Here is a 23932-nt window from a genome sequence, read left to right on the forward strand (position 1 = left end):
TAAACATGGCAGAAACGAAAGAAACAACAAAGAGAAGGGTTTAGAAACGCAAATCTGGAATTTGAGTGCTCTCTAGGTCTTCCTTTGTCAAATGCATGGGTTGCCTCCCACGAAGCGCTTGCTTTAACGTCTTCCAGCCGGACGGTACCTCCGTTTAAGCTTGACTAGGTTCCATGGCATGGAGGGGTACATCCTCCATGACATGCTCCTTGAAATACTCATGCATTGGGTCTATGTATGGCAGTGGATAATGATGGTCCCAGATTGTGGCATTGAGCTTCCCAAGGTCAAAGTAAGAACTCCCATAATCATGGATTCGATTTGGTACCTGCACCACAGAAGGCAATAACCTATTAGTGGAAACGGGAATTGGAATTAGAGGATGAGGCTTACCAATGCATGTAGATGAAGACTCAAAAGGGGCAGCAAAGGTGGTGCTCTCGGCCAGATTTGGTATTTTGGGTGTAATGACATGTTTCGTATGCTCCACTCCAATACCCTCTTTGGTGATGCATCTAGGGACATCCTTCTTGATTGGTGCGCATGAATGTTCCTTCCCCACATTTTTAATCACATCTATTGCAAAACAAGAACGAACATCATTAGGATTCTTAACATATTCAGGAACTTTGAATTTAATCAATTCATCACCAAACTCCATTGTTAACTCTCCCTTAGCCACATCAATCTTGGTTTAGGCTGTCTTCATGAAGGGCCTCCCTAATAGTATCGGCAATGGGGTAGAATAGGGTGAATCCTCCATGTCAAGCACGTAAAAGTCCGCTGGAAAAATCAAATTGCCCACCTGCACCAAAACATCTTCCAAAACACCCTTTGGATATGCATTAGAACGATCGGCTAATTGAATAATCACACCATCGTTTTTAAGCTCACCTAAGTTCATAGATGCTGATGCGAATAATATAAGCACACAAATTAAACCCTCTTTTGACAATTGTAGCAAAGTATGTAAGTAGGGATCGTTCTAAACCGGGGATTAGGAGGGCTTGCTAAAACCTCTAAACTGACTCAAAAACAAAAAGAAACAAAGTTAAAAATGTAAACAAAAGACTTTAACACAAGAAAGTAAAAGGGGGATTTGGGTTGGTGAAGTTGAAAGTAAAACAAATAAACTAAAACTTAAATAGATTTTTAGCTAGGCAGATTATAAAACGAATTTGAGAAATAAGATGGTGGATGGATTAGTTAGAGGTCCGTTCTTCACACATGATACACTTGTACATGAATCGATTTCCAATTGCTTTTCAATAAACTATGATGCTCAACACTCCAGATTGACCGTGATGCACAAATTAACCCTCAGATTTTCCTTTACTTATTGAATTGGATGAATGCATGCGACAATCCAAATTATTCTCTAAAAGTCCCCTATATGAATGCATAATAGAGATACAATCAGAGATCATTACGTTCAATGAAAATCATAAGTGTTGACGAGGCAATTGTAACTATGAATGCATGATACGTTTGCCAAGAATTCAATTAACGCGATTGTGACAAGCAACCTTCACTACTCATGAATATAAACTTGTAACAATTAGGTGAAACTCATTTATATTCTAGCATCTAATTCATGTATGAAAACTAAGTATGCATCCTTAATAAACATACAAGAATCAGTTATGAAGAAAATAGATAATTGAATTGCAATCACAACTTATCAAATCACGATTGGAAGAAATCAATTCATATCACAAGCATGTTCATGGCTTCAAACTTCCCCCTAACTAAATAGGGGTTTAGTTCCTCATGTTCACAAAGCAAAGATAAATAGAATTATACATTGAAAACAAAAGAAAGAAAACACCTAAACGTTCCAACGATCCATGTTGGATAGCAAGCACGTACAAGAACTTTCCTCTTCTTCTTTGTTGCAACACAAGGTTGGAGAATGGTTAATTTCTGGATGTCCCTAATGAAGTTGCTGCCATGGGTATTTATAGGGAGGGAATGGACTTATTTAATTCAATTTCTTGGTGTGAACACAACAAAAATATACGGCAAGCATGTGGAAAATGTGGTGGGTTAGGTCTTGAATCATTCACTCAATTTTCTAGTGTGAATCCATCAAGAACTCACGGCAAGGATGTACTTTTAGGTGTGAATCATTTATTCAATTTCCTAGTTGGTTAGGCATTGAACAATCACTCAAATTTCTGGTATGAAACCAACTAGGATGCACGGCAAGGATGAACTTTTGGTGTGAACATGGCTTTGAGTGGAATTTTGTTCAATCCTTCTAGAAACCTATCCTTTCTTTCAATTTGTATTTATTGCACCAGATTTTTAGCATGTTTATTTGATGTTTTGACTTCAAATTCGTCCAAACTCCTTGCTCCATGCATATGTACTTCATTCCAAGCCCAATTTTGCTCCTAAAAGCTCCAAAATGCTCCTTTTTGCATACTTAGACAATAAAACCTGAAATTGCACGAAAATGACTTTAAACACTAAACTAACTAAGGAAAAACAACATAAATGCATGAGAACAAGCCAATTAAGTCGCATAAAAATGCTCCTATCAAATTCCCCCACACTTAGCTTTTGCTAGTCCTCGAGCAAAACAAAGAAACAAAAGAAAAACAAAACGAAACCAAACAAACAAAAACAACCTAAACCTTCCAACGTTTGCCTTAGGGATTTCCAATGCACATAACATGTTAAAGATCATCATTCCCACAGATTTTAGCCATCTTTACACTTAAGCACAAACTTAATTATAGTCACCACGTACTCGTTCGCATCTAACCAATTAAAACATGATTTTGAATGTAGCAACATGCCTTAGAGAATTTGCTCAATTCCTTACTAGATATGCACTCAATTTTCACACAGATTTTCTGACTACACACCCTATGCTAGTTATATGCGAGAGGATTGATGTAAATATGAAAACGAATGCTTACATATGTTATAACAAGGAAAGTTTTTTTTTTTCTGAATTTGATAAGAATGTATATGATCTCATGAAAGGAATGCTACTACTTAGACGCGAGAACCAGTGACACCATATGCTCATACCAATCCCAAACTCCACAAATTGAAATACACAACACTCAAGATAGAAGTTAAGGGTTGTAACGGGGCTTGGGGTATTGGCTAACAAAGAAAGGTGAAGGATAAACAAACGTTCTTAAAACAATAGTAAGCAAAGCATTGAAATTGACACTTAGAATTCACTTTTGGGTGCAAGAATCAACTTTTAAACTCAAAGGGGAAATTCATGCAACACTTAGGGTCAAATTCAATGTTTTGGACCCCTTCTTCAACAATCCACACCTTAGAGCTCATTTTCATGCTCTTTCAACTCTTTTTCTCACTTTTCACAATATTTTTCTTTTCTTCTTTCTTTCTTTCTACCCGTGCCTATGGCACACAATTCTTCATGAAAAACACTTCCCCCACACTTGTTTTCTGCACACCCTCAATCAAAAGGAATTCATTTTACGTCATGCTTACTATGCTTTAAGAACAAGGGTATGGATGGTCCTAATCTAGGCTAGGTAAGGATAACGTGGGTTAACAAACAATATAGGCTAAATAAGGCTCAATGGGGTTAAACCTACAAAAACAAATGACATAGGGATTCACGGCTTTTTGGCTAAGGTGGTGGTCACTACACAACTTTATCTTGAATATGTGTTATGCTAATCAATAACATGCTTTGAATGAAATGGGCATGAGTTCTAGTGTTTGGAACTAAATGATGAAACGCCTTCTAAGTAGCAACCAAGCAAAGAATAATGAGATCATGCAACGACTTTAGAAAACAAAGAATGCACAGATTTTTAACTCTCCAAATAAACGTTTAGGCTCAAGTCTCACAAGGTTGTAGCGTTAATTTGAGTTCCTTCCTTAAGCATGTTACAAAAACTGATTTTTCCTTTATGATTACATGTGAATTCATAAGTTATAACCACAACCAAGCATAAACCAAAGAGTAAATCAAACTTTTATCCATGTTTATAACTTTCTTTAACCGTCATGCAATTACAAACCGAATCCTCATCATTGTGTTGGAAGGTACCCTAAGACACAAACAAACACACAAAAACAACTCTTTTTGGGTTTTTAAAACAACTTTTCAAATTTTTATGGGATTTTCGGATTTTTGACTCAAAACACACTAAAACACAACGAAACAGCTTAAAAAAAAGGCTTAAAAACAGTGAAAAACAACATTAGAAATTATGAGTGAGAAAACCCTACGAATTTGCATCAAAACACTTTGGTTACCCCCCCACACTTAAATCAAACATTGTCCTCAATGTTTCAAGCATATACTAACACAAATAACAAACAAACAAACAAAACAGCAACTAAGCAATTTAACATGGCATAAATGAAAACAACAACAAAGGGAAGGGTTTAGGAACACAAATCTAGAATTTGGAGTGCTCTCTAGGTCTTCCTTTGTTGCATGCATGGGTTGCCTCCCAAGTAGCGCTTGCTTTAACGTCGTACAGCCGGACGAAGAACCCATTCACTCCTCAATGGAGTCCACGGCATGCAAGGGAATGTCATCCACGGTATGCTCCTCAAAGTTCTCGTAGTATGGCTTCAAACGATGCCCATTCACCTTGAATTCGTGTCCCGTTTTCAAGCTTTGGATTTGGACTGCACCATGAACAAAAACATTAGTAATAACAAAAGGTCCAATCCACTTGGAACGTAACTTACCGGGAAACAAACGTAAACGGGAATTGAACAATAGCACTTTCTGCCCAATTGCGAACGTTTTGCCTCTAATCATCTTATCATGGAACGCCTTGGTCTTTTCCTTGTAAATGCTTGCGTTCTCGTATGCCTCGTGCCGTATCTCATCAAGCTCATTCAATTGGAACTTCCGGTGACTCCCCGCTTCATCGAGGTTCATGTTAAACTTCTTGACGGCCCAATGAGCTTTGTGCTCCAACTCAACGGGGAGATGGCACGGTTTGCCATAGACAAGCCGAAAAGGGGACATTCCAATGGGTGTCTTGTACGCCGTACGATACGCCCAAAGTGCATCATCTAACCGTAAACTCCAATCCCTCCTCGTTGGCCCAACGGTCTTCTCTAGGATTTGCTTGATCTCACGGTTGGAAACCTCGGCTTGACCATTAGTTTGAGGATGATAAGGCGTAGAAAGCTTATGATTGACATTGTATTTCCTCAATAACGCCTCAATGGTCCGGTTGCAAAAGTGTGACCCTCCATCACTAATGATCACTCGTGGCATGCCAAACCTTGCAAAAATGTTAGTTTTAATAAAATCTGCAACCACTTTAGAATCATTAGTCCGGGTGGCCTTTGCTTCCACCCACTTTGACACATAATCAACTGCAAGCAAAATATATATAAAACCATACGAAGAAGGAAAGGGACCCATAAAATCCATACCCCAAACATCGAAAATTTCAACATTTAGGATAGAAACCTGCGGCATTTGGTCCCTAGCACCAATGTTACCCATTCGTTGGCATTTATCACATGTTAAGCAAAAAGTTCTAGCATCCTTAAAAATACAAGGCCAATAAAATCCACATTGTAATACCTTAAGGGCAGTTCTTTGTGTGCCAAAGTGGCCACCACATGCATATGTGTGACAAAAACTTAAAATTGAACGAAATTCAGTATCATGCACACAACGACGAACAATTTGATCCGGGCAAAATTTCCACAAATATGGATCATCCCACACATAAAACCGTGCATCATGCCTAAGTTTATCACGTTGGTGCCTGGTGTAAGTGCTTGGAATTTGTTTTGTCACCAAAAAGTTCACCAAATCAGCATACCAAGGCTCACTAACCTTTATGGACATCAATTGTTCATCGGGGAATGTCTCCAAAATCGGCAAAGCCTCCTCATTATGCACCATTCGGCTCAAGTGGTCAGCCACTACGTTCTCACTTCCTTTCTTGTCACGAATCTCTATGTCGAACTCTTGAAGTAGCAACATCCACCGAATTAGCCGTGGCTTGGCCTCCTTTTTGGTGAGCAAGTACTTCAATGCTGCATGGTCAGTGAAAACAATTACTTTAGTACCAATTAGATATGATCTAAACTTGTCTAAAGCAAAAACAACGGCAAGAAGTTCTTTTTCTGTAGTGGAATAGTTCAATTGTGCATCATTCAACGTCCGTGAGGCATAATAGATGACGTGTTGCTTTTTGTCCTTCCTTTGTCCCAAAACAGCCCCTAAAGCGTAGTCGGACGCATCGCACATAAGCTCGAAAGGTAGGCTCCAATCTGGTGGAACAATGATGGGTGCCGTGGTTAACAACTCCTTGAGTTGATTGAATGATGCCGTGCACTCCTTGGTGAATTCAAACGCCACTTCTTTTTGTAGGAGACGGCAAAGAGGTTGTGCTATCTTCGAAAAATCTTTGATAAACCTACGATAAAATCCTGCATGACCAAGAAACGAACGAACCTCTCTAACCGAAGTCGGAGAGGGTAAGTGACGTACTAGATCTATTTTGGATTTATCCACCTCAATGCCGTTTTCAGAGATAATATGCCCTAAAACTATGCCTTGTTTTACCATAAAGTGACACTTTTCCCAATTTAAAACGAGGTTAGTTTCCATGCATCGTTTTAAGATTAATGTGACATTTTCCAAGCAACCATCAAACGAATCGCCAAAGACACTAAAATCATCCATGAATACCTCAATAGTCTTCTCAATAAAATCTGAAAAAATACTTACCATGCATCGTTGGAATGTGGCCGGTGCATTGCATAAACCGAATGGCATGCGGCGGTAAGCAAAAGTACCAAATGGGCACGTGAAGGTGGTCTTTTCTTGGTCTTCCGGAGCTATGACAATTTGATTATATCCCGAATAACCGTCAAGAAAACAATAAAAAGAATGACCGGCTAACCTTTCTAGCATTTGATCGATGAATGGTAGTGGAAAGTGGTCCTTCCTTGTGGTGTTGTTGAGCTTCCTATAGTCAATGCATACTCTCCAACCTGTTTGAATACGAGTTGGCACAAGCTCGTCCTCGGCATTCTTCACCACAGTGACTCCGGACTTCTTTGGGACAACTTGAACCGGTGAGACCCAACGGCTATCCGAAATTGGATAAATCACCCCACAATCGAGAAGCTTTATAATCTCCTTTTTCACGACTTCCATCATTGGAGGGTTGAGTCGGCGTTGAGCCTCTCGAGTTGATTTAGCCCCCTCCTCTAGAAAGATGCGATGCATGCACGTTGTAGGGCTAATTCCCTTTATATCGGCCAATGTCCATCCGATGGCTGTTTTGTGCTCTTTCAACACCCGAATCAACTTTTCTTCCTCTAATGCCGTGAGTGATGAAGAGACAATGATGGGCAACGTCTCTTCCTCTCCCAAGAATGCATACTTTAAATGATCCGGCAACGGTTTAAGCTCAAGAACGGGGGCCTGAATCACAGAAGGTAACAACGTATTAGTGGAAACGGGAATTGGAATTGGGTTAGACGGCTTACCATGATGTTTTGGCAATGATTCCAAGGCAGCCACAAGCTCGGCATGTTCATCATTTGGTACGGCCATGTTGGGTTTTGTGCCAAATCCTTGTGCAATTGTCGTTTCGAGTGGATCGTCTTCCAACATATCAAGATAATCCTGCGCCAATTCATCCAATATATCAATAGAAAAACAAGAATGATCATCTTTAGGAAATTTCATAGCTTCAGAAATGTTAAAGTTAATAATCTCCCCATCAAATTCCATTGTCAACGTCCCTCTGAACACATCGATCTTGGTGCGTGCTGTTTTCATGTATTGGTGAGTCCTCCATCTCTAAAACATAGAAATCCGCTGGAAATATCAAGTTATCCACCTGCACCAATACATCCTCCAAAACTCCTTTCGGATATGCATTAGAACGATCGGCTAATTGAATTATAACACCATCGTTTTTAAGTTCTCCTAAGTTCATTGATGCATAAATTGAGTATGGCATGACGTTAATTGAGGCTCCTAGATCTAACATAGCATGTTTAAATTTGGTATTGCCTATAACACATGGAATTGTAAAACTTCCTGGATCTTTGCATTTAGGAGGTAATTTTCTTTGCAAAACAGCGGAAACATTCTCACTTACCTGGACAACCTCTTTGTTTGAAATTCTCTTTTTTGTTGTACATAGTTCCTTCAAAAACTTGGCGTACCTAGGTACTTGCTTAATTGCGTCAAGGAGAGGTATATTGACTTGCACTTTCCGGAATGTCTCTAGAATGTCCTTTTCAGCTTCTTCTTTCTTTGTTTGCTTGAACCTACTAGGAAAGGGGACATTTAAAGGAAAATCATTAGTAGGAATGGAATTGGACACGGTTGTACCTTTATTTGGCAGATTGGATGGCTTAGGAGCCATGGAGACTTGCGGCAAAGGAACCTCTTTCCTTGCCGTGGCCAACCCTTGTTCCTCCTCTTCAATTATCACTTCCTCCACCTTGTTTGGGGCTGATTTGGATGGTGGTGGGACTGTGCCAACTTGTTTCCCGCTTCTTAACATGATTGCCTTGGCAGATTCAAAGCCTCCTTTTGGATTTGCAATGGTTGAGCTAGGCAACCTGCCTTGCTCTCGAAACTGCCCCATGAACTCGGCAATTTGCCCTACTTGTTTCTCCAACTCGTCCACCTTTTTGTCCCTATTTTGCATTCCCTGCGCCATAGAAGTTAGTAAATTAAAAATTTGATCATTATCAATAGACGAACCTGATTTTTGGGCAGGTTGTGCTTGGGGTTGAGTTGGTGCAAACGGCTTTTGATAGAAACCCGGGGGTTGTTGCCTAAATCCGCTTTGTTGTTGGCCTTGTTGGGGTTCTCGCCATTTGAAATTTGGATGATCACGCCAACCGGGATTGTAAGTATTGGAAAAGGGGTCATTCCTTGGTTGATATTGGTTGCCAAATCCCACGGCATTGAGGGTCTCCCACCCTCCATTTTCTATCAACTCTGGGCACTTGTCCGTAAGGTGGCCTTGCATGGAACACACGCCACAAGCTGCCACGTTTTGCACTTTTGGACCTTCCACTACCTGAGAAAGCAAAGTAGTAAGGTTAGCCATTTGATTTTGAAGTTCGGTTATGGCACTTACCTCATTGACTTGATGTGGTCGTGGGTTACTCCTTTGTCCAACGCCTTCGTATTGTTGAGCATTCAACGCACGGTTGGAAATTAAAGTCTTTGCTGCCGTGGGGGTCTTGTCCACCAAGGCTCCTCCCGCCGAGGCATCTAGCATTTGACGTTCGATAGGTAGTAGCCCCTCGTAGAAGTATTGCAAAAGAAGTTCCTCTTTCATCTGATGCTGTGGACAAGAAGCAACAAGAGATTTAAAACGTTCATAATAAGTAGGAAAAGATTCACCTTCCTCTTGTTGAATTCCACTTATCCTTTTCCGTAGGAGGATGACTAGAGAAGTTGGGAAAAACTTCTCCAAGAAGGCTCGTTTCATGCTTTCCCATGATGTGACGGTTCCGGGCGCCAATTCGTACAACCAATCCTTCGCCTTTTCCAAGAGAGAAAAAGGGAAGGCTTTCATCTTCAAAATACTCCCATCGACATTGACGGGGGTCATGCTCGAACACACCACCTCGAATTCTTTCAAGTGTTTGTTAGGATCTTCCATGGACAACCCATGGTACTTCGGAATGTGGTGTAACAAGCTTGACTTCAATTCAAATTCTTCTGTCTTTCCTCGGGCTGCTGCGGGGTATTGGATGCATAGAGGTGCGGCATTGTCCAATCCCGAAGCTGAAAGTTTTTTGATTGTTCGATTGTCCACCTCCATGTCTTTTTCTGCCTCCTCCTTTTCTTCAAATTCAGATTCAGAACTAGAACTAGGTGGACTAGGTTCTGGTACTTTCCTTTTCCTTCTCAAAGTTCGTTCAAAATTGTCGTCAAACTCCGATATATGTGCACGAACTGGTTGAGAACTACGAGTCATAAACTAGTACCTGAAATAAACAAAATCAAATAAAATTAAAACTAAAATTAAAACACACAAAAAAAAAAAAGAAATAAAAAGAAACAATGGGGATTTAGCAAAGTTGCTAATCCCCGGCAACGGCGCCAAAATTTGATGCGAATAATATAAGCACACAAATTAAACCCTCTTTTGACAATTGTAGCAAAGTATGTAAGTAGGGATCGTTCTAAACCGGGGATTAGGAGGGCTTGCTAAAACCTCTAAACTGACTCAAAAACAAAAAGAAACAAAGTTAAAAATGTAAACAAAAGACTTTAACACAAGAAAGTAAAAGGGGGATTTGGGTTGGTGAAGTTGAAAGTAAAACAAATAAACTAAAACTTAAATAGATTTTTAGCTAGGCAGATTATAAAACGAATTTGAGAAATAAGATGGTGGATGGATTAGTTAGAGGTCCGTTCTTCACACATGATACACTTGTACATGAATCGATTTCCAATTGCTTTTCAATAAACTATGATGCTCAACACTCCAGATTGACCGTGATGCACAAATTAACCCTCAGATTTTCCTTTACTTATTGAATTGGATGAATGCATGCGACAATCCAAATTATTCTCTAAAAGTCCCCTATATGAATGCATAATAGAGATACAATCAGAGATCATTACGTTCAATGAAAATCATAAGTGTTGACGAGGCAATTGTAACTATGAATGCATGATACGTTTGCCAAGAATTCAATTAACGCGATTGTGACAAGCAACCTTCACTACTCATGAATATAAACTTGTAACAATTAGGTGAAACTCATTTATATTCTAGCATCTAATTCATGTATGAAAACTAAGTATGCATCCTTAATAAACATACAAGAATCAGTTATGAAGAAAATAGATAATTGAATTGCAATCACAACTTATCAAATCACGATTGGAAGAAATCAATTCATATCACAAGCATGTTCATGGCTTCAAACTTCCCCCTAACTAAATAGGGGTTTAGTTCCTCATGTTCACAAAGCAAAGATAAATAGAATTATACATTGAAAACAAAAGAAAGAAAACACCTAAACGTTCCAACGATCCATGTTGGATAGCAAGCACGTACAAGAACTTTCCTCTTCTTCTTTGTTGCAACACAAGGTTGGAGAATGGTTAATTTCTGGATGTCCCTAATGAAGTTGCTGCCATGGGTATTTATAGGGAGGGAATGGACTTATTTAATTCAATTTCTTGGTGTGAACACAACAAAAATATACGGCAAGCATGTGGAAAATGTGGTGGGTTAGGTCTTGAATCATTCACTCAATTTTCTAGTGTGAATCCATCAAGAACTCACGGCAAGGATGTACTTTTAGGTGTGAATCATTTATTCAATTTCCTAGTTGGTTAGGCATTGAACAATCACTCAAATTTCTGATATGAAACCAACTAGGATGCACGGCAAGGATGAACTTTTGGTGTGAACATGGCTTTGAGTGGAATTTTGTTCAATCCTTCTAGAAACCTATCCTTTCTTTCAATTTGTATTTATTGCACCAGATTTTTAGCATGTTTATTTGATGTTTTGACTTCAAATTCGTCCAAACTCCTTGCTCCATGCATATGTACTTCATTCCAAGCCCAATTTTGCTCCTAAAAGCTCCAAAATGCTCCTTTTTGCATACTTAGACAATAAAACCTGAAATTGCACGAAAATGACTTTAAACACTAAACTAACTAAGGAAAAACAACATAAATGCATGAGAACAAGCCAATTAAGTCGCATAAAAATGCTCCTATCAGATGCATAAATAGAGTATGGCATAACATTAATCGAAGCCCCTAAGTCTAACATGCATTGTTCAAACTTAGTCTTGCCAATAACGCACGGAATTGTAAAACTACCCGGATCTTTGCATTTAGGGGGTAATTTCCTTTGTAACATGGCAGAAACATTCTCACTTACTTGGACCACCTCTTTGTTCGAAATCCTTCTCCTTGATGTACAAAGTTCTTTTAAAAACTTAGCATACCTCGGGACTTGCTTAATTGCATCAAGGAGCGGAATATTGACTTGAACTTTTCGAAAGGTCTCTAGAATGTCCTTCTCGGCTTCTTCCTTCTTTGATTACCTAAACCTGCCAGGAAAGGGCACATTTAGTGGAATGGAACTAGAAAAAGTAGAATTTGGACTTACCTTGGTGGTTTGGGACGGCTTAGGAGGGCTAGATGGTGGCGGCAAGGATTGTTCATCCTTGGCCGTGAGTTTTGGTCCCTGTGCTTCCTCTTGTAGCAACTTTTCATCCTCATCGTGACTTGATTTGGATGATTTTGGTTCGGCTCCAACCTGTGTACCACTTCTCAACATGATTGCATTGACGGTTTCAAAGCCTCCTTTAGGATTCATAATAGTTGAACTAGGCAATTTGCCTTGTTCTCTAATCTGCCCCATGAATTCCGCTATTTGCCCCACTTGCTTTTCCAAGTTATCCACCCTTTTGTCTTGGATTTGCCTCTCTTTGTTTTGATTTTGTACTTCCTGCGTCAAAGTAGTAAGTAACTTAACAACTTGATCATTATCCAAAGACATTCCTGAGTTTGTTGGGGCAGATTGCACTTGGTTTTGATTGGGGATGAATGGCTTTGTATAAAAACCCGGTGGTTGCTGCCTAAATCCTCCTTGTTGTTGGGGTTGTTGAGGATCCCGCCATTTGAAATTTGGATGGTCCCTCCACCCCGGATTGTAGGAATTAGAGTATGGATCGTGGCGTGGTTGATTTTGGTTCCCAAAACCCACGGCATTGGCAGATTCCCAACCCCCATTCTCAATCAACTGAGGGCATTGATCGTTGGCATGTCCTTGCAAAGAGCACACGCCACACACACTTGGTCCATGAATCTTCATTCCCTCGGCCAACTGAGAAACAATAGAAGTAAGGTTAGCTAATTGGGATTGAATTTCGGGCATAGAACTTACCTCATTCACTTGTGGCCGTGGGGGGTCTCTTTGTCCAACACCTTCGTATTGTTGTGCATTATGTGCTCGGTTGGCAATTAGAACTTTTGCAGCCCCCGGAGTTTTATCCACCAACGCACCTCCCGCCGAGGCATCAAGCATTTGGCGTTCCATGGGAAGGAGTCCTTCGTAGAAGTATTGAATGAGCAGCTCCTCCTTCATTTGATGCTGTGGACAAGAAGCAACAAGTGATTTAAAACATTCATAATAAGAAGGAAACGATTCACCTTGATTTTGTTGGATGCCACTAATCCGTTTCCTCAAGAGAATGACTCTTGAAGTTGGGAAAAACTTCTCCAAGAAAGCTCTTTTCATACTATCCCAAGATGTAACTGTTCCGGGTGCTAACTCGTAAAGCCAATCCTTCGCCTTTTCCAAAAGTGAGAATGGAAAAGCCTTCATCATCAGAATGTTCCCGTCGACATTTATGGGTGTCATGCTCGAACAAACAACCTCGAACTCCTTGAGATGCTTGTTGGGATCTTCCATGGAAAGCCCATGGTATTTCGGAATGTGGTGCAACAAGCTTGACTTCAGCTCGAATTCATCGGTCTTGCCTTGGGCAGCCATGGGGTATTGAATGCATAATGGTGCGGCATTGGTCAACCCCGAGGCCGAAAGCTCTTTAATGGTCCGATTGTCCGCTGCCATAACTTCATCTTCCACTTCTTCAAACTCAGATTCGGCCTCTGAACTTGAACTAGGTTCACTAGGTTCGGGATGCCTCCTCTTTCTTCTCAAATCACGTTCAAAATCGTCGTTGAAATCCAAGATGTGTGCATGCGCAGTTTGAGAACTCCGCGTCATGCACTAGTACCTAAACCAAGAAAACAAAACAAAATCAGAAAACCAAGGAGCATGGAGGTGACTTGAAGGCCCTCCACTTGGGTGAATCCCTTGTGTAAACAAGGATGAGCTTCAAGGGTAAAGAATCTCTAAATTCTTAATTCTCTTTAATGTTGTTAAAGAGTCTTTTGGTTCACCATATACTAGGCTTTGAAAGTCATGGGTTTTATGAATTGTTTTTGAATGCATGCCTACTTTAATGTGTTAATAGTTTGCATATGTATTCAAATGTTCTTACTTGTTCTTAGTTAGGACAAAATTTTTCCTTGAAGTTGTATCAGAGCCTAGGCCTAGTTTATGGTGAATCCTTTTGGGTTTTGTGATTTTCATGATTTGTGATTTAAATGTTGTAAATGTTACAAGCTTTGTTCTTGCTTTTGAAAATAAATTTTGCTAGAAAATTTAGCATCTCAAATGTTGTAGATCTATTTCATTTAAGCATGAATATTGGAACTAAAATTTGGTGCCATGTATGTTGGGAAATTCGGCCAAATCCAAAGGGTGATTTTTTGGGTTCTTGTTTGTCTTGTTAAAATGGTTTTAAGGTGACTTTTGGAACCCCTAAGTACCCTAGGATGTTAGCCCTCTTTTGAGTAGTGAAAATTTGAGTTTTAATGAGTGAAAATATTCATGGAGCTCTTATGAGTTTTCATGTGTGTTCTTCAATGTTCTTGAGTTTCTTACCAAGAACAAAAAGGTTTGGAATTTTGATTCAAAGTGTTTGGTGGTTTTAATAAAGTTTTAGTTTATTTTGAAAGGTGATGGATGATTGGTGATGGGTGATTAAAGCCTTTAATGTTTCACAAAACATTTTCTTACCAATCACCCTTTTTCCTCACCTACCTATTCCACTTGCATATTGCACATGCATGCACCACTTGCATAAAACCCTTTCACACTCCTTTACTACTTTAAAACCGGCCACCCCCTAGTGGGGGTACTTTTGGGGCCTTTTATGCAATTACATAAAGTTTTGATACTTTTGTGTATTTGCACTTTGGCCCAAAAGTTTACGTTTTTACGTTAAGGCCCAAAAACTCTAAAGGACAAATTGTTTTGATCCTTTAATGATGTTTTTACATTATTAAAATTTTGGGTTCTAGTTGAAATTACATGAAGTTGTGGACTTTTGTGTTTTTTCAAAGTGACCCCAAAAGTTTGTGTTTTTGCATTGTGGCCCAATTGTTGTGGTCATAGTTTCCTTTTGGCCCAAATAAAATGAGAACAAAATGGTTTTGTCTCTTTAATGAGAATTGGATTTTCATTTCATTTAGTTCCATTTAAATCAATTCTATGGATCCAAAAACCAATTGTTTAAAGTTGTTTTCTTAGTTAATGTGATTGATTAAGAAAAGGGTGATTATGAACCAAAGGCCTCGATAATTGAGCTATGTGATTGGCCGCTTTACATTATGAATGTTTGGGTTTGGTAGTGTAGATTTGAATGTAATTTGATTAATTCAATTTGTTGTAAAGGGCATAATTCCATAATTTGTGTTGTAAAAGGGCATAAGCCCTTCTTATTATTTCATGTATTCCAATTTGTTTAATTGTATGCAAATTGGAATAGTTGGGTCCAAAGCCCAATAGGAAATAACGGTTTAATTGGATTAAACGCGTAACTAAAATCAACAACTATCTACCTTAAACCCAAGGTCCAACACAAGGCTCGTGTTGGATCAAATCAAACGGTTCATAATCATCCTAAAACCTAATATGACTATATAGTCCATATGAGGATGCAATGCGTTCGTTAGTAGTTCCATATAGTGTCGCTTGTTTCAACGAAACAGTGGGAGTATTATATGCTACTAATACATATTAACTTGGACCAATAGTTGTGATAGGCCCAAGTTCTTTTAATAAGATTAAAATGATTTTGATGTAGCCCAAAACTACTCCCTCATCAAACGAATATTAAGTTGATAAGCGAGAGATGTTTTGAACATCTCTTCGTAGGCCTTCCACCATGGTGGGCTCTAATCGTTTGTGACTCATGCACCGGCTTCACCCTATCATGGGGGAGTTCAAAGTATGTGCTTACATCCAGGAGGAGTCCATAAACATATGATGAGGTGAGTGTAGGCAACGAGGATGGCCGACATCGTATCATCGTGAGGCTATTCTTGAACCCCTTCACAAACTAAGCATGGTGGGAATAACTTAACTAAGTGCAATGGAGCCGACATCGTATCATTGTGAGGCAACATTCTCTAGAGGCCAAACGGATGGGTAATTACAAAAGTTGTAAATGAATAAAGCGTTATTCTCTCATCATCATTTTTGCTAACCAACATCATATCATCGTGAGGTGGGCTTGGTAATGGTGAGTCTCCCATACCCCGCTTAAAGTTCAATATAACTCTCGAATTCCATTGAGGGATGTGGAATTTGCCAAAAATAGTGGGTGGTACTATTTGATTTAAGACCCAATCAAGTAGTTTTGAAACAAACAATCTAATACGATTTCTGTTATGTTATGTAGTTAACGACATGCCTAAAATAATACCCACCATTATACTTGACAAAAGGGGCCTTAAGGGCCAACGTTTCCTTGCTTGGTATCGCCACATTGAGAATGTCTCAAAGGTGAAAGACATATTGTATGTGCTTAAGCAATCCCCTCCTCATGTACCTCCTACGAAACTGGCTTCAAAGGAGGAGAGTCAAAATTATGTTAGACACTATGAGGATGACTTACAAGCCAAATGCTTAATCATCACTTCACTTAGTGAGGAGCTTATGAATCTACATAAGCACATGGACATTTCTTGTGCCATGGTTGAAAGTTTGCATAAGATGCATGACAATGAGACTAGTAATGTACGATTCTCAAATGTTTGTAGTCTAATGAATGCCAAAATGGCAAAGGGGACATCGGTCCATAAACATGGACAAAAGATGGAAAGGATCTTTCTAGATCTTCAAAGTTTAGGAACTTCCATCGATGGGAAAATGGCCCAAGACTTTTTCCTTGCATCTCTCTCGGATGATTTCACTAAGTTTATTGTAAACTATAAAGTGAATAGATTCGATCATTCTTTAAACGAGATGATTGACATGTGCTGCAAATTTGAAAAAGGTTTCAAAATGGACAGTGGGAGTGAGAATGCAAACACAAAGAAAAAGTTGCATAAGAAGAAGGCAAAGAAATCCAAAGGAACATGCTTTCATTGTGGAAATGATGAACGTTGGAAGAAGAAATACAGGGTGCGCATTGCGAGCCTTATGACACGCACTTTTGAAGAGACTATTTCTGTCATAGAGAGTTCTTTTACAGTGAGCTCCAGTTCCTGGATATTTGAATCAGGCGCTAGTCAACATATCTGTAATACGATGCAGGGACTAGCGGGGAGCAAGTCACTGCGCAATGGGGAGATGGTTGTGTGAGTTGGGAACGACACTAAAATCTCTGCAAAAACAATAGGCACCTACATGCTTAACCTACCCTCTGGGGAAGTCCTGGAACTTAAAAATTGTTTATATTTTACTTCATGTATAAAGAATTTGATTTCCATCTCAAAGCTTTTACGAGATGGGCACCCAGTATTGTTTGACAAAATGAGTTGCACTTTATACTTGAACGGTCGTATTATCTCTCATGGTAATATGATAGAGAGACTTTTTCACCTAGAGACGAATAGTGGGATGCACTGTATTGCAGGCGGGAATACCTCAAAACCCAAAAGGGCTAGAGAAGAAGTTAACCAAGAAAAGATGTGGCATCTTAAACTTGGACATGTGAACCTTGATAAGATTCACAAGATGTCGAAAGACGGATATATCCGCCCATTAGGTAATGACCAGATGGGTACTTGTGAATGTTGCTTAAAAGGGAAGATGACCAAATCTCCATTTACTAGAAAAGGAAAGCGTGCCACTGAAATTCTAGGATTAATCCACACTGACGTATGTGGACCTATGTCTACTACGTCGAGATGAGGCTTCTCCTACTATATCACATTCACTGACGATCACTCTCGGTTTGGCTATGTGTATCTTATGAAGTACAAGTCAGAATCCTTTGAAAGGTTCAAAGAATTCAAGAATGAAGTAGAGAAGCAAACTGGGAAACAGATAAAGATCCTAAGATCGGATCGAGGGGGTGAATATCTGAGTAATGAGTTCCTAGATTATCTCAAAGAGTGTGGAATAATATCACAGTGGACTCCACCAGGAACTCCACAACTCAATGGAGTTTCTGAAAGGAGAAATCGAACCTTGATGAACATGGTTCGTTCTATGATGAGTTCCGCTGATCTACCAGTAACATTCTGGGGATACGCTCTATATACAGTAGCTTACTTGCTTAATAGAGTACCTTCCAAGTCAGTTTCACAAACGCCCTATGAGATATGGCATGGAAGAAAGCCAAGTCTTAATCATATTAAGATTTGGGGTTGTGAAGCATATGTCAAGAAGCTTGAAGCTACTAAGCTTGAAGCGAGATCAATAAGATGCTATTTTGTGGGATATCCTAGAGAAACTATGGGATATGAGTTCTACCATCCAGACGACCAGAAAGTCTTTGTCGCCAGAACTGCTAATTTCCAAAGGACGAATTTGTTCTCAAAGGAACTATAAGCAAAGAGATGGAAATTAATGAGATTAATGATGAACCACAAACAAGCACACGACAAGTTAACAACCCTATTCCTGAACCCCTAGCTCCACGTAGATCTGAACGGGTTAGTAAGCCAACTAAGAGGTATAGCTTAGACAATGACTTTGCGGAATTGCACATTCTAGGTGACAATGACACAAAGGAGGACCCTAGGGACTACACTGAAGCAATGTCCAACATTGATTCAAAGAGATGGCAAGAAGCCATAAATCCGAGATGGATTCCATGTATCAAAATCAGGCCTGGACTCTCGTAGACCCTCCAGAAGGTATAGTACCTGTTTGAAACAAATGGGTCTTCAAGAGGAAGATAGGCATTGATGGGAACGTGGAGACTTATAAGGCTAGACTCGTAGCCAACGGTTACAGGCAAAGAGAAGGGATTGACTATGAAGAAACCTTTTCTCCTGTAGCAATGATTAAGTCCATTCGGATTTTGCTTGCTATAGTTGCGTACCATGATTATGAGATATGGCAAATGGACGTGAAGACAGCCTTTCTGAACGGCTACCTAAAGGAAGAGCTCTATATGACTCAACCCGAAGGTTTCGTGTCCAAGTCTGAAAAGACTAAGGTATGCAAGCTTCAAAGGTCCATTTATGGACTTAAGCAAGCCTCCAGGAGCTGGAACATTAGTTTCGACACTGAAATCAAAACGTTTGGTTTTACTCAAAACGAAGACGACAATTGTGTTTATCAAAAGGTTGTTGGGGATGCAGTTGTATTCCCAGTGTTATATGTAGATGACATATTACTATTCGGGAATGACACTGCAGTACTTTCTTCTGTAAAAGTGTGGTTGTCCCAAACCTTCCACATGAAAGATTTAGGAGATGCATCTTATGTACTTGGAATAAAGCTCTATCGTGATAGATCCAGAAGACTAATTGGATTATCCCAATCTATGTACCTTGATAAGGTGCTAAGTAGGTTCCAGATGGAACAATCTAAGAAAGGTTTTTTTCCTGTTAGACATGGAATTCACCTTTCTAAGTCCATGGGACCTAAGACTCCTGAAGAGATACGGTAAATGAATACTATTCCTTATGCTTCCGCCATAGGAAGTCTCATGTATGCCATGATATGCACAAAGCCTGATATCGCATATGCTGTGAGCATTACTAGTCGATATCAATCTAACCCAGGATCAGAACACTGGGTAGCTGTCAAGACGGTCCTTAAGTACTTAAGAAGAACTAAGGACATGTTCCTCGTTTATGGAGGAGCAACAGAGTTGCGAGTGGAAGCTTATACAGACGCAGATTTCCAATCTGACGTCGATGATAGAAGTTCCAACTCCGGATATGTATTCACTCTGAATGGTGGGGCTGTTAGCTGGAAAAGCAAGAAACAAAGTGTAATTGCTGATTCCACGACGGAGGCAGAATATGTCGCTGCAGCTGAAGCCGGCAAAGAAGCGTTCTGGATGAAGAAGTTCATTACTGAACTTGGAGTGGTTCCAACCATTACATCACCAGTAACTTTGTACTGTGATAATAGTGGGGCGATAGCTCAAGCCAAGGAACCCAGGGCTCATCAAAAGAACAAGCATTTTGACAGGCGCTTTAATATCATTAGAAGATATGCTGCCGAGGGGAAAGTCAACATCCTCAAAGTTGCCTCAGTCGATAACGTAGCAGATCCACTGACAAAGCCAATGTCTCAAATCCAGCTTGACCGTCATATGGAAAAGATGGGTATTAGATACATGGGAAGGTGGCTTTGAGTGCAAGTGGGAGATTGTTGGAAGTATGCCCACAAAGCCACTCATTTGATGTAATAGCTTTTGGAATACTTAATGTATTAAACTTTTATATGTTTAATGAAGGGCAAAGCTTATTGTTAATCACTATTTATTGTATCTTGAGTTTAAGCAATAAGGGAATCCAAGGAATGTATTTGATCTAAGAGATAAATGATTTAAGTAAGTTAGATTAACGAGACATTTCTCTTATGTTCATTCCTAAAACGTTCCTAGCCATAGGATTGCCAATTGGGCATTGACAATCCGCTAAGGTTAGTATGTGTTATGTCGACTCAAGCGCGAGTATGACAAGTCTCAAGTCATTTAGTGTTGGACACTAAGACAAACATATAGGTGCTCGAAAGAGTAATCAAGTACACTGAACAACGATCAAAAGAGAGTTCAAACATACATGTCATGTAAGAACTCGATAGTTGCAATATGCAAAGTAGTCCTTTGACCTGAGGCATCATAGATGTCTAATGGTTAAGTCCTTGATCTTTGATCATGTTAAATGGCATTCCATTGGAGTGTCCACAGCATTGTTGGGATCAAGCTATCTAGTCATGTAGGCATATGAATGTACAACAAGGGATCTCTAACCTTCCATGGTGGAAGGAGAATACTCTAAGATATGATTCGGGAGTCTTTGGCCAAAGCGTATGAATATGACTTAGGAAGTTTGTTCCAAATCATGTTCAATTGAATCATATAGAGAAGTATCACATTGGATAGTAGACATGAAACAAACTATCACTTAAACAATGTGATTAAGAGTATTGTATTAGAGAAGGACCGTATTGCATTGTAGTTGTAACTGGATAGGTTCTCCAACCAATTCTACTTAGCTTGGGTAACCATGACATACTGCTAGGTGTCACTCATGGTTTGTGGAAGCCCTAATGATTAGCAAACACTAATTTTAAGGGAGAATTGAAATGTGGTTTCAATTCACAATCGATCGTTAAGAGTAACAATCGCCCACTACCTCGCTGAATGGAACCTAATGGATCGTACACCGAGTAAGGATGATAGTGAAGAAATAAATAAGATGGATATGCAATTAAATTGTTTAATTGAAAAATAGTCAAGATTAATTAATTAGTTAATTAATTATACGAAATGTTCGTATTAGGCTTTTAAGTTGGTTTTGGGCTTCAGGGCCCAAAAGCGTTTTGGTCCACAAGGCCCATTATGTTTAAGTTGTATGACAACTAAAACAAAATGGGCAAATTAGCCCAATAACAAGGTAAGGCCGGCCATAGGATTAGGGGTTGCAAATTTGGATTAATTACAAGTTTGCCACTCACTTGAAATGAAGTATAAAATCAACTTTATAGCTTTATTTCTTATTAGGGTTTTTCTTGGTGAAATGAGGTGAAACACTTTCTCTCATTTTCTCTAAAGAGGCCGCCCACTTAGAGGGGATTTAGCTAGCAATCTTTTCTTCTCTAAGTCATCCATTTTCATCTTCACACTTCATCCTTGGTGTGGAGACTTAGAGACATCAAGCTTTTGATGTTTTGGAGAACTAATCCTCAAATCCTCAAAGAAGAAAAGGAGCACTAAAAGGAGGAAAATCACAAGGAAGATCCAAGGAGCATGGAGGTGACTTGAAGGCCCTCCACTTGGGTGAATCCCTTGTGTAAACAAGGATGAGCTTCAAGGGTAAAGAATCTCTAAATTCTTAATTCTCTTTAATGTTGTTAAAGAGTCTTTTGGTTCACCATATACTAGGCTTTGAAAGTCATGGGTTTTATGAATTGTTTTTGAATGCATGCCTACTTTAATGTGTTAATAGTTTGCATATGTATTCAAATGTTCTTACTTGTTCTTAGTTAGGACAAAATTTTTCCTTCACCTATTTGTTTCGAACAGGTACTATACCTTCTGGAGGGTCTACAAGAGTCCAGACCTGATTTTGATACATGGAATCCATCTCGGATTTCATGGCCTCTTGCCATCTCTTTGAATCAATGTCGGACATTGCTTCAGTGTAGTCTCTAGGGTCTTCCTTTGTGTCATTGTCACTTAGAAGGTGCAATTCCCCAAAGTCATTATCTAAGCCATACCTCTTAGGTGGCTTGCTAACCCTTTCAGATCTATGTGGAGCTAGGTGTTCAGGAACAGGGTTGTCAACTTGTCGAGTGCTTGTTTGTGGTTCATCATTAATGTCATTAATTTCCATCGTTTTACTTATAGTTCATTTGAGAACAAATTCGTCCTCTACAAACTTAGCAGTTCTGGCGACAAAAACTTTTTGGTCGTCAGGATGGTAGAACTTATATCCCATAGTTTCTCTAGGATATCCCACAAAATAGCACCTAACTGATCTCGCTTCAAGCTTAGTAGCTTCAAGCTTCTTGACATATGCTTCACAACCCCAAATCTTAATGTGATTAAGACTTGGCTTTCTTCCATGCCATATCTCATAGGGCGTCTGTGAAACTGACTTGGAAGGTACTCTATTAAGCAAGTAAGCTGCTATATGTAGAGCGTATCCCCAAAATGTTACTGGTAGATCGGCGGAACTCATCATAGAACAAACCATGTTCATCAAGGTCCGATTTCTCCTTTCAGAAACTCCATTAAGTTGTGGAGTTCCCGGTGGAGTCCACTGTGATATTATTCCACACTCTTCGAGATAATCTAGGAACTCGCTACTTAGATACTCTCCCCCTCGATCTGATCTTAGGATCTTTATCTGTTTCCCAGTTTGCTTCTCAACTTCATTCTTGAATTCTTTGAACCTTTCAAAGGATTCTGACTTGTACTTCATAAGATAGACATAGCCAAACCGAGAGTGATCGTCGGTGAATGTGATATAGTAGGAGAAGCCTCATCTCGACGTAGTAAACATAGGTCCACATACGTCAGTGTGGATTAACCCTATAATTTCAGTGGCACGCTCTCCTTTCCCAATGAATAGAGATTTGGTCATCTTCCCTTTTAAGCAACATTCACAAGTACCCATTTAGTCATTACCTAATGGGCGGAAATATCCTTCTTTCGACATCTTGCGAATCTTATCAAGGTTCACATGTCCAAGTTTAAGATGCCACATCTTTTCTTGGTTAACTTCTTCTCTAGCCCTTTTGGGTTTTGAGGTATTCCCGCTTTCAATACAGTGCATCCCACTACTTGTCTCTAGGTGAAAAAGTCCCTCTATCATATTACCATGAGAGATAATACGACCGTTCAAGTATAAAGTGCAACTCATTTTGTCAAACAACACTGAGTGCCTTTCTCGTAAAAGCTTAGAGATAGAAATCAAATTCTTTATACATGAAGGAAAATATAAAAAATTTTTAAGTTCCAAGACTTCCTCAGAAGGCAGTTTAAGCATGTAAGTGCCTATTGCTTTAGCAGAGATCTTAGTGCCGGTCCCAACTCGCACAATCATCTCCCCATTACGCAATGTCCTGCTCCCTGTTAGTCCCTGCAATGAATTGCAGATATGTTGACTAGCGCCTGAATCAAATATCCAGGAATTGGAGCTCATTGTAAAAGCACTCTCTATGACAGAAATAGTCCCTTCAAAAGTTCTTGTCATAAAGCTCGCAATACGCACCCTGTATTTCTTCTTCCAACGTTCATCCTTTCCACAATGAAAGCATGTTCCTTTGGATTTTCTTGCCTTCTTCTTATGCAACATTTTCCTTGTGATTGCATTCTCACTCCCACTGTCCTTTTTGAAACATTGTTCAAACTTACAGCACATGTCAATCATCTCAGTAAAAGTATGATTGAATCTATTCACTTTATAGTTTACAATAAACTTAGTGAAATC

General features: G+C 39.4%; 1 protein-coding gene across 1 annotated transcript; it reads right to left on the minus strand.

Annotated features, from left to right (window-relative positions):
- Window positions 1–308: 308 nt before the first annotated feature.
- LOC126633890 (uncharacterized) lies at window positions 309–7735 on the minus strand. Its single transcript, XM_050304421.1, has 3 exons — window positions 6613–7735; window positions 394–576; window positions 309–328 (listed from the first exon to the last, which is right to left on the minus strand). The coding sequence occupies exons 1-3, from the start codon at window positions 7727–7729 to the stop codon at window positions 309–311; spliced, it is 1320 nt and encodes a 439-aa protein (XP_050160378.1). The 5' UTR covers window positions 7730–7735.
- Window positions 7736–23932: the final 16197 nt, after the last annotated feature.

Source organism: Malus sylvestris, chromosome 9 (genome assembly GCF_916048215.2).
Source record: "Malus sylvestris chromosome 9, drMalSylv7.2, whole genome shotgun sequence".
NCBI lineage: Eukaryota > Viridiplantae > Streptophyta > Magnoliopsida > Rosales > Rosaceae > Malus > Malus sylvestris.

Excerpts from the sequence above, each read along its gene's own strand:
- LOC126633890 (XM_050304421.1), bottom strand. The coding sequence starts at position 7,729 with ATGGAATTTGATGGGGAGATTATTAACTTTAACATTTCTGAAGCTATG. Across the intron at positions 577-6,612 it reads TTGCTTGGAAAATGTCACAT|ATGTGATTAAAAATGTGGGG; the intron begins TAATCTTAAAAC and ends GTTTTGCAATAG. Across the intron at positions 329-393 it reads GTCTTCATCTACATGCATTG|GTACCAAATCGAATCCATGA; the intron begins GTAAGCCTCATC and ends TCTGTGGTGCAG.